We start from the raw sequence: 11,853 nt of genomic DNA on the forward strand, positions 1-11,853 counted from the left end.
AAAGAACAACCCAGAGCCCAGGCCTACTGATGGTATCATAGGCCTTGACCAGGTCAATAAAGCAGAGATGTAGGTCTTGCTGGAATTCCCTATACCTCTGCTGTAGCAGACGGACAGAAAATATGGCATCTGTGCAGGACCGCCCTTTCCTGAAACCGCATTGGGGCTCCGCAAGCCTCTCCTCAGCATGCCTGGCGAGGCGATGTTGAATAATCCTTGCCAGGACCGTTCCCGTCACACTGAGGAGTGAGATGCCCCTGTAGTTGTTACAGTCTGTGCGGTCCCCCTTCTTAAAGAGGGGGACCACCAGGGCATCCTTCCAGCCCTGCGGAATCCGTCCAGTGGTCCAGACTGTTGTTATGATGGCATGTAGGGCAGTCTGTGCACAAACGCCACCCTCCCTCAGCATTTCGCTTGGGAGATAATCTCTGCCCGCTGCCTTTCCTGGTCTCAGACTCCGGATCGCCTTCAGTACTTCCTCAACAGATGGCACCTCATCCAGCCACCCACTCACCCACACGCCTCTCCATCGGTCGCGTATGCGCAGCACGGCGGCAGACGGCCGTCAGCCCTCACCGCCACGGGCCCTCTCACCTCCCTGCGAGTGGCGTATGCCCGCATTGGTTCTGGCGTGCCGCGAAGATCAACCGTGTTGAATCAATGAAACAGGGTCGAGAAGCACTGTCCAGGTTCCCACCCGAAGAGCAGACTGGACATTCACCAGTGCTCTGTGGTGAAGCACGGCTGTCACATGTCGTCAGTAATGGATTACTTTCACTTCTCCCTATAAAGAACACTGTTTTTCCGTGTCCCCTTTGTGACGAATTTTTTTATGAATCGAGTAAAAACACTCACGTAATAATACAGTATTTTTGTTACATACTGACAATCGCTGAGGAATCACCGACGAGCTGGAAGGCATCCTGGCGGTGAGCCGGCACCAACAATTGCCCAAGCTCTGCCGTCCTTTATAAATTAAGATGTTTTCAGCCAATTAATGGGCGTTCATACATCTGCGGGGAAAACTGAGCAACCTAAGAACACCCACGCATGCAAGGGGGCAACACCATCTTATACATAAGGGGCATGTGATGTTCGCCCTGTACTTTGCTGTACCGCCATCTCCTGGTAAGCCATGGTATGGCGCATCAACGCCCACGGCAAAGCAGTTTGGCAACATGCGATCCCACAAACTCTCACCTACACATGTATCACTACCGCCTGACAAAAAAATTATCTTAGTTATTTTATAATACTTTAATTTCTCCAATTATTAACGTCTTGAAATTATTCACAGACTGGCAATCGATGACATATTGTTCTTCTTTGCTGAAAAAAAACATGCCATCATCTTGCCTTACCAGTAGTACGACATCAGACGCCGAGTTTGTTTCTATTGTGATGGGGTTTTCTCAATTAGCTTTTAATTAGCCCAGCTAATTGACCCCGTAGTGTGAAAGTGGTAACTCCACGTACATAGTTTGCCAGAGGCAGACTTCACTGCAGTGAGCATTGGTGATTATACTGGACTGATGGGTCATAATAATGACTAAATAGGCCTCGAGTTATCTATCTCTGTATTAGCGCTACCTGACAGTTGGTCAGATTTGCTCAAATGTATTTTGACAGTGACCAAAGGTAAGATAACCACAATGCACTCCTTAAGGAACCGCTGATGTTTATTTGCAAGTCAAACATGATTTTCCAACATGCACTGTTATGCTAGAGTTTTCTTATCAATTACAGATTTTAAAACTTTGTGTTGGTGATATTAAAGGAATTACCAACACTGGATCAGGACCACAAATACGAATATCATGCCATGATCGTTTGAGCAGGAAGACCGTTTTATCAGTGACAAAAATAATTATAAATTAATAATAGTATAAAACAATTAATTATACCCTTGCCTCATATGCAAAAGAGATTCTGAATCTAAATGCTGTCACCCAGTCACACACAGGATTAAATGTGCCATTTAAAGTGTAAATAATTCCCCACAATGAAATTACAGCATTACACCTATCTGTAGCAGTATGTTTACATGTCGATGCAGAAAACTGCGAACCGGACTTTGTCATCCCTATAATTACACGTAATTTCCTTAATACACATTCTTTCTGAGAGGTGCGTAAGTGATAAGGACGTAATATATATAAAAAAAACAAGTAGAAACATAGTTCGCACTGTTTAATGGAAGTGTCTGGGTGGCTTTGTGCTAACGCTATGCCCCGAAACAGAGACATGAGATTGGTACAAATTCCATGCATGGTTATTTTTTCTCAATTATTGTTATGGCTAAACAGATGGCACATTATGTTCAGTGTATTTGGTAATGTTGTTCAGTGTAGCGCAATGATAAAGTGTCCAACCTATAACTAGAAGGCTTCCAGTTCAATTCCCACACAGATGTAGATTCTACAATTATTCCTCCGGGATTGATGCAATAAGTACCGCTTTGTGGAAAGGCAACGATAGCTTCATAGACATGTCCTGAAAATATCTTAATTGGCTAAGAAACTCCCATGAAAATAAGCCTCAATCAATGCTCACTTAAGCTTGAAGACATTTTTGACTTGTCTATTTGTCCATTTTATTTTATGGCCAAATATAAATGGCCAGAGCGGAGCTGGGTCGAACAGCATGGCTTTTAACTGAAGGCCAACCCCCTATTTGTTGGCGTTTGGCTGGCCTCTTGACCAGTGGAAGTCGGTTTGCGATATCATGGAGGCATGCGGCATGACGCCTCGTTACTTTAAGTTTGCAACCGTCGCGGAGATTTTGCGACGCTTTGATTGCTGGTAATCTACAGGCTCGCTGGACACCCCAGCTTGCTGACCAAAGCTCCGACGAGCTGAGCTTTGACCAACACCTGCTCTGTGTTCTGCATTCCTCAAATCGGTGCCCTGCCGAGAACGCAATATCAAGCACTGTATAGCCTGCTGATCTATCTGTTGTGTGGCTTTATGGCCAGATTCCTGCTGACACACGGCTTGTGCGGCCATATCGTGGTTATCCGAAGTGTTGCCAAGGGTCTCTTTGCAGAACAGCAGCGGCTCCATCTCCTGACCCACCTCCACAGGTGGCCGTAGCATCTGCACCGGCTTTGGCACCGGATGCTTGGCTGGCACGAGGCTGCGTGGGCACAGCTTGAGTACCCAGCGCTGCTGCTGTGGCGGCTGCTGCTGTTTAGTTGACTGGTGAAGAGGCACATGTGGTACGGCTGAGGCTGAGTGAGAGGGCCGCTCAGAGTGGACAGCAGGCTTTTCCTTAAACTCCATAACCTGCTTCGAGTTGAAGTTGTATTTACTAAAGAGTTCAAACACAGGGAGAGGACGTAGAGTTAGAAAAGACAGGTCCATGCCTGTGTGTCTAATCATGTTAGGTTCAAGCCCATCTTGTAATCCTTGAACCCAATATCACACCGTGCCCTTGACAGCAATAGAATAAGTTGACGTAAATAAAAACATCTAGGATGTACTGTAGTAATTAACACCACTGCATAGTACTGTCGTTTGTTGTAGTTTGTCCTCTAAATAGCATAAGTGGAAACAACCGTGGGGCAAAATCTTAAAACCATACTCCCCAATCTCAAAAAATTAAGAGTGTGCAACTTAGTGTCGTTATTTTTAACTCACGGTTGCTAAGCACAGGCCCAAAGGCCCAAAATACCAAGAAGCCAGCAACGGCACGATAAGAAGGTCTAATCATTTAGAGTTCATCTGCTTTTTTAATTCAGCAAGGTTATGAGAAACCTCAACCATAAGGGGCTATCTACTAATGAGTCACAAGGCACCATGGGTATGCTGGAGCCCATCACTGAGTCTCAGGGCATCCATGATGGGCTAGGACGCATCCACCAATGATGCATCGCTGCCCAAACCATCACTTATTTAAAATTAACTGTGAGTCAAAGGAAAGTGAAAGTGTCTCCCAGATCAAATGTGCAATGTCGGTGGGACTCAACACCACTGCCAGCACCGAGGTAGTCGTGTAAATGCAACATTCTTATGGTGGAGGCCAATATCTCCAGAGGACAAATACTGTTGTCAAGTCGGTATCATAGAGACTAAAAAAAGAGGCCATTGTGCAACAGATGCCAAATATTTTATAAAATATCTATGACAACTAAATAAAGCTTATATAGTATGTGTGTGCGAATTCCACTATGATGCCAGATAACCTATATTCAATTTCCTTTAGGTAAATTCGGCTTTAACGAGTAACCAGTATGGTATGTAAACATCAACAGTGGAGAGAAATGAGCACATTACCACCTCGTGAGCCACAATTCAGCCTTAATAGGTGCTCAGCTTCAATAGGTGCTCGCCAATGGCAGTTGTCCCAACAATCTACACGGTTACTTTGGGAGAGCTTTGTTTTGTTTGTCGTGCAAATAGATCACCAAATCAGCTGCGACACGCATGGCAGGAGCATCTCCCAGGCAAGGCCGGTGCAGTGCTGCATGTGCAGAGTCCACGCAGAGGCCAGCTTCACCCCCATACGGGCCAATGCTATGCTTGCAGCCGCCACCACGGATGGACGGAAGCTCAGGAATACGTGGTCTGCGTACATATACACACACACACAAACAAACCTATGAAGACCGGCATGGCACACTACGGGGTGGGTGGCCAGCAGTGAGTTACTCATTTGAGGCTGAGTCGACCTAGGGGAGGCCCAGGACGGGTTCAGATAATCGTCACTGGTGTTAGCCGTGAGCGGCAATTGGAGCAGGGTGGCCAGGGTCGTAGCACAGCGTAGCGCTAACCGCTACACTACCGTTCCCCTGCATACAGGAATGACAGGCAGGCACACACATACGCTTAAACACACAAGCACCCAGTGAACATGGAACGTTGGGCCAACGGCGCCCTGACCATTTTAACCACATTCCAACGTTGGAAAAATAAATATATTTGGTGACGTTTCAGGCATTGTCCCTTCTTCAGCATTGCAAGGTCGGTGCCTACGAAGTGCTCCTCTAGAGGTCTGCGAGCACCTTGCAGGGAGAGCTGAAGGAAGTGGGCCATGTACTTGATCATGTACGCGTGCTGGTAGGACAAGGACGACTGTTGGTGGCCGTTTGAGCCTCCAGCCGCGGTGTCCTCACGCTGCGTCAGCCACAGGAAGTAGTCCACGTAGTGCGCCGCTGTGGGCATGCACAGGTTCCAGTTGAATGTACGCAGCAGCATGAACTGTCCAGGAGAAAGGAAGGCGGGATAGTGGGCTGGTACAGCACTGCTGCCATCACTCCATGAAGCATTCAGTCCGTCATACTGTTGTGTGTTGCCTGGAGGGTTTACTTAACGAGTTGGTTGGTGCATGGCTCGCAAACAGTTCAAATGTCTGGTCAAGGAGTCAACTCAGCCCTTCGTCTGTACGGGTAAATAAAATGACTATCACTTTGTGAAAAGTTAACAATGATTGTTTTATGGAGAGACTTAGCCCCGCCATAGGAAGGGAGAATTTCCTGCACTTGTTCCAGTGCCATGTAAATAAATGATCACCACTCCACGTTCATTTGTCAGGTCTGCTGTGGTAATGTTATTCTGCAGCTTTTGCCTTCCTATTATCTAGTAAGAAGACATGCTTCTATATTCAAATTCGGGCTGTGCATTCTAATCTTCTACAGCATAATTAGTCGGCATCAAACAGCGCATAGACAGAGACGATGTAATTATAATAGCCACAGAAATGCTGGTGCAGAGCAGGAGAGAAAGAGATCAGAAGAAAATGGTGAAAGAACATCCAAGCAGTTGATCTCGTACAACGATGGTACTTCTGGCTCAGAAGAATGATGAATTAATGTATTAATTAAATGCATTCATAATGCTCATGTTGGCACGGTTGGCTATGTACAGTGAGGGAAAAAAGTATTTGTTCCCCTGCTGATTTTGTACGTTTGCCCACTGACAAAGAAATTATCAGTCTATAATTTTAATGGTAGGTTTATTTGAAGAGTGAGAGACAGAATAACAACAACATCCAGAAAAACGCATGTCAAAAATGTTATAAATTGATTTGTATTTTAATGAGGGAAATAAGTATTTGACCCCTCTGCAAAACATGACTTAGTACTTGGTGGCAAAACCCTTGTTGGCAATCACAGAGGTCAGACGTTTTTTGTAGTTGGCCACCAGGTTTGCACACATCTCAGGAGGGATTTTGTCCCACTCCTCTTTGCAGATCTTCTCCAAGTCATTAAGGTTTCGCGGCTGACGTTTGGCAACTCGAACCTTCAGCTCCCTCCACAGATTTTCTATGGGATTAAGGTCCGGAGACTGGCTAGGCCACTCCAGTACCTTAATGTGCTTCTTCTTGAGCCACTCCTTTGTTGCCTTGGCCGTGTGTTTTGGGTCATTGTCATGCTGGAATACCCATCCACGACCCATTTTCAATGCCCTGGCTGAGGGAAAGAGGTTCTCACCCAAGATTTGACGGTACATGGCCCCGTCCATCGTCCCTTTGATGAGGTGAAGTTGTCCTGTCCCCTTAGCAGAAAAACACCCCCAAAGCATAATGTTTCCACCTCCATGTTTGACGGTAGGGATGGTGTTCTTGGGGTTATAGGCAGCATTCCTCCTCCTCCAAACACGGCGAGTTGAGTTGATGCCAAAGAGCTCCATTTTGGTCTCATCTAACCACAACACTTTCACCCAGTTATCCTCTGAATCATTCAGATGTTCATTGGCAAACTTCAGACGGGCATGTATATGTGCTTTCTTGAGCAGGGTAACCTTGCGGGCGCTGCAGGATTTCAGTCCTTCACGGCATAGTGTGTTACCAATTGTTTTCTTGGTGACTATGGTCCCAGCTGCCTTGAGATCATTGATAAGATCCTCCCGTGTAGTTCTGGGGTGATTCCTCACCATTCTCATGATCATTGCAACTTCACGAGGTGAGATCTTGCATGGAGCCCCAGGCCGAGGGAGATTGACAGTTCTTTTGTGTTTCTTCCATTTGCGAATAATCGCACCAACTGTAGGTCACCTTCTCACCAAGCTGCTTGGCAATGGTCTTATAGCCCATTCCAGCCTTGTGTAGGTCTACAATCTTGTCCCTGACATCCTTGGAGAGCTCTTTGGTCTTGGCCATGGTGGAGAGTTTGGAATCTGACTGATTGATTGCTTCTGTGGACAGGTGTCTTTTCTATAGGTAACAAGCTGAGATTAGGAGCACTCCCTTTAAGAGTGTGCTCCTAAACTCAGCTCACTACCTGTATAAAAGACAACTGGGAGCCAGAAATCTTTCTGATTGAGAGGGGGTCAAATACTTATTTCCCTCATTAAAATGCAAATCAATTTATAAAAATTTTGACATGCGTTTTTCTGGATTTTGTTGTTATTCTGTCTCTCACTGGTCAAATAAACCTACCATTAAAATTATAGACTGATCATTTCTTTGTCAGTGAGCAAACGTACAAAATCAGCAGGGGATCAAATACTTTTTTCCCTCACTGTACGGTGCGAAAGAAGTTCAACATACATGCTTACATGTCAACTCCTGCGATGTAACTTACATTCTAATCTAACATCTAGGCTCATGGAGTAGAACATAAGGAAACCGAGACATAACGAGGAAAAACACAAACAAGATTGTAAAAAAACAAGACAAAACAATTGGTTCTTGAATCAAATCGTGACCTTGAATCATGATAATGCATGGAACTGTTCTGGGGATGAAACATTGCATGCCAAATTGCTCGGGGCATGTAGCTACCTCCGTCTGTTGCAATTCCTTCTTGGACAGACTCAGTCCTCGCTTGGTCATCACCTCCAGGCGGTTCACCCAGTCCAGTCGTGGCACCTGCTCAATCTTCTCCTCAAACTTGGCTGTGCAGGGTGTCAGGAACACACATGCTGACAGTGAACGAGCAACTAAGCGTGCAAGTGAGAGATGAGCGAGTGATCGAGTGGGTGGGTGGGTGAGTGAGTGGGCACTTAAGCCATTGACCGACCTGCTATAATTAAGCAGCAGATTGAGCAGGTATAGAGGCAGCGGACGGTGATGTTGTGCCGGTCCATGAACATGTCTAACATTGAGATGGCCAGGTGGTGCGTGGCCACACTCAGCTGCAGGTGCTCGCTCAGTGTTGCCAGGAGGTCAACGAAGTAGCGACGCAGGTGCAGCTGGGGCGAGCGTGCGCAAAACCGAGGCAGTGACAGCTCCTGTGAGGGAAAAAGACGACATGAGGTTGGGAGGGCAGTTGGACGCTCTTAAGTTGGGTCAAGAGGTCAAGTGTTTGAAACGATAATAGAGTATTCTGGTTATGGTGGGCCAGAGCATTTAATTTTCGCCATCACGCAGACCGAGAATGACAAAAACCACAGCCAAAGTGTCTCCCTGTTCAAGTGAATGAAATATGGCGTTTATCTCATTTGGTAGTCCTCAGCCTATGGTGAAAAAAACAGATTCATAAGGTGGGAGATCCGTACCTCCAAAGCACAGCCACTTTTATTTTTCCACAAGGTACCGTATTACTCATTTTATAGTCCCCGGAGAGATAGGGGGCTGGGTTGACCTGCTGACCAGGATTGAACTTGCAACCTTCTAGCTGCGAGTTGAGCACTCAAACGTACGTGCCGTATAATCAGTTCATAGGATTTGTGTCTGTGTGTAGGAGGCCTATTAATGCGTGAGACAGATACCTTCTCTCGAAGAACACGGTAGATGTCATCTGCCAACTCTCCTTGCCACCATTCGCTTTTGTCCATGTCTTGGTTCGTCGCTCGCGCCTCGTGCTCAAGAGTTTATTACTTGGACAGGCACGTGCTGGGTGCACACAAGTGTTCACAAGTGGAGTTTATTACTTGGACAGGCACGTGCTGGGGCCACACAAGTGTTCACAAGTGGAGTTTATTACTTGGACAGGCACGTGCTGGGTGCACACAAGTGTTCACAAGTGGAGTTTATTACTTGGACAGGCACGTGCTGGGTCCACACAAGTGTTCACAAGTGGAGTTTATTACTTGGACAGGCACGTGCTGGGTCCACACAAGTGTTCACAAGTGGAGTTTATTACTTGGACAGGCACGTGCTGGATGCACACAAGTGTTCACAAGTGGAGTCGTGGAGGCACAGGTGGTACACAGTATTTTCTTGAATGACAATATCTCACAACTTTGCCTCAACAAAGGAGCGATATCTCACGTCTTAAATAGAGTTGATGACCTAGGGATTTGTCATCCACCGTTTCATTTTGGTAATACGGTGAAAGTACATGGTTGTGGACATTTTTTACATTTTACTGTGGATAACAGGATGAAAAACTCCTCTTTTTCACAAAATAATTCACCTACCACAGAGTGGCTCTATAGCCTCTTAAATAAAATAAATGTCACCGTCCAAAAAACTAGAAACCTGCCCAAGATTAGTTCAAATAATCTGGGTGGTCAACAGTGATTAAACTGGGTTCTCATTTATAGCGAGTTTGTGTTCTTAGCCTGGTCACAAACGACTGCAAGAAAAAAATGATCGAAGCTGGTTTTATTGCTTTACAGGAGAGCTTGTGAAAAAGTGTGCCAGCTATCGTGTAAATAATAAATCGCACGCATGATCATTCTCTGATACACAGGGTATGCTGCTCTGTGGGATAATAACATCGATTCTGTCTCATTGTGATTACGATGGGAATGGAAAAAAAACACAAAATTAAACAGATATTCAGAAAGTATAATACACTTTAACTACATCCTGTTCAGATTTCAGCCGTATCAAAAAGTAAACATGCCTCCTTACTCAAATGAGCAACTGGGCAGCAGAAATCTTGTTTGGCAGTCATGCGAAGGCATAGTAAATTGCACGTTCCTATGGCAAGCATCAGGTCTATAAATTGGACAACCACTCTTGATTTCCAAAGTGTAATCATTGAATTAAAAAAAAACACCTTGAGTGCGCATGGACTAATTTGAAGTGAGTCTGACGAGGATGAACTGCCAATTTTCCAATTGCGAGTCCTGTGATCTAGCCACAGCGCCACTAAAACAAACCCAGATTGTAAGCACTATTTTAAATCAGGTGCAACAAACTGATAAAAAAAAATTTAGATGCTTTGTTTCAATATTTTGGAAAATGCACCTCAATTTTATGTGGCAATTTTCTATTCATACACCCTAATTTTAGAAAATTTTGTTAAAGTATTTGGCTGTGTGGCATTGTGGCAGACAACTTATGGGGTTTTTGTTTTAAGAGTTGTATTTTTTAATTTAAACTGGGATAAAGCCCACTGAGACAACCTTTTTCAATTTATTTAGCAATTAAAGCCTGGATAATAAAAATTATACATTATTACCACAGGCTATGCCATAGGAGGGTGGAATTTCCACCACTGGCGTATGGGCGTCTCATGCTCAATAGAGCATGAAGAATATATGCAGAATTTTCACAACACTTGGAAAAAGAAACTACATTTACGATTTTTGCACGAAAAAAATTCCTATGCGTCAGAAAAAAATGCATTTGTTATTTACACATGTGCAAACTTCATAATGTATTTGCTTGAGCAACACCGATTATATTATTGATGATATCTTAAAGTGCTCATACTAAACCGGTTTCCAACCTCTCAAACTCACCCCCTACCCCCACAATGCATGTGAATAATGTAAAAAATTGTACTCTTAAGATTAAAAAAATAGTCTTTCCAAACACTGTCCATTATTATATGTTGAGAAGGAAAATTATACACATTCAAATAAAAACGACCAATAACACCTCACATTAACAGTGAAACTGTGATTGTTTTAACACCTCAATATATCACGATATATTTGAAATATAGCAAGTCTCAGTTCTTTCATTGGAAATATGAATAAAGAAAGCAGTTTGATGCGATGTAAGTATTGGTATACGAGTAGAATGTAGTTTTTAAAAGCTCATGTATATTGAATATAAAAAGTAAAACAGATATGTCTCAATGAGTTATCATTTGGTTATCAATAAAGGTATTTTTGACAATGATGATGATAACAGCTGACGAAAGCAATGTACATTCCATTAAAGAGATTAGGAATGTTACAAACAATTGCAGGTAATACACTGCAATAAAAATGTGTATGCATTTCTGCAATCATAGAAACAGCATTACACCAAAACCCTGCAACTCTTTAGAATACACATAACATATAAGGTACAAAACAAAAATTTATATTTACCTTTGGAATAATGAAACTGCTTTTGCAATTTAGAACTCCAGACTCATTTCCAGTATACTCTATTGTGGTTCCAGAGCAATGTTTGGCTTATGAAGAGATGGCTCTTGGTGCAGGCTAAGAGTTTAAATGCAATGGAATGTGAGATTAGCGCAATCTGAGACCAGATAATATATTGTTTTTCCAACCACACCTGTATGGAATGTAATTTGTGCCCTCTTTAACCTTTTAATGACTTATTAGGGAGAACTCTCAGCAACAATGAGATCAATTGATGTCATCAGCCACAGAAACCCATGCACAGACAATGGGACATTTTTTTCACTTCACATTTAGAAATATGCGGTTTAGACTTTACAGTATTTGGCTGCTATTAATTTCCACATGATGCTAAGCCACTTCGCTGAGCTATCATTTGTGGCCAGGTCTCTTCTGAAAAATATCTATATAGCTCAGTGGGCCTTACCTGGTAAAATATGAAATAGTTTATAAATAGTTTCGTTTCAATTAAAACCGCAAACATTCTCCTTTTACTCTCAGTCGTTAGAAAATAAACTAGCGTGAGTTTAAAATCAATAAGTTAAATTGCATATACTGCACTCTAAGTGAAAAAAGTTCAAATGTGCAATAATTATTTCCAAGAAGCTTTCACGACAATGCACACATAATTTGAAAACTCCCATTAAAACAACATGTAAAA

At 43.6% G+C, this 11,853-nt stretch overlaps 1 protein-coding gene across 2 annotated transcripts; it reads right to left on the reverse strand.

Moving 5' to 3' along the window:
• Nucleotides 1-1,661: 1,661 nt before the first annotated feature.
• Nucleotides 1,662-11,506, reverse strand: LOC116940464 (cyclin-J-like). Of its 2 annotated transcripts, none has more exons than XM_076065937.1 (7): nt 11,157-11,506; nt 8,652-8,775; nt 7,961-8,171; nt 7,723-7,862; nt 5,003-5,198; nt 4,406-4,565; nt 1,662-3,309 (listed from the first exon to the last, which is right to left on the reverse strand). In XM_076065937.1, exons 2-7 carry the CDS (start codon nt 8,715-8,717, stop codon nt 2,751-2,753), a joined length of 1,332 nt encoding a protein of 443 aa, XP_075922052.1. In that variant the 5' UTR covers nt 8,718-8,775; nt 11,157-11,506; the 3' UTR covers nt 1,662-2,750. The 2 variants fall into 2 exon arrangements, with proteins under 2 accessions (XP_075922052.1, XP_032806212.2); XM_032950321.2 differs by having other exon boundaries at nt 7,723-7,835; nt 11,157-11,493.
• Between the last annotated feature and the right edge of the window lie 347 nt (nt 11,507-11,853).

The sequence above is a fragment of the Petromyzon marinus genome, chromosome 9, assembly GCF_048934315.1.
Source record: "Petromyzon marinus isolate PM22_M1 ecotype Great Lakes invasive population chromosome 9, UKy_Petmar_22M1.pri1.0, whole genome shotgun sequence".
Classification (NCBI taxonomy): Eukaryota; Metazoa; Chordata; class Hyperoartia; order Petromyzontiformes; family Petromyzontidae; genus Petromyzon; species Petromyzon marinus.

Bases quoted from the DNA above. Each gene is read 5' to 3' on its own strand.
- LOC116940464 (XM_076065937.1), bottom strand. From the start codon at position 8,717: ATGGACAAAAGCGAATGGTGGCAAGGAGAGTTGGCAGATGACATCTAC. The intron at 7,863-7,960 runs GTCGGTCAATGG...GTTCACTGTCAG, and splicing joins CTGCTGCTTAATTATAGCAG to CATGTGTGTTCCTGACACCC. The intron at 3,310-4,405 runs GTGATCTATTTG...TGAACTCTTTAG, and splicing joins TGCGTGTCGCAGCTGATTTG to TAAATACAACTTCAACTCGA.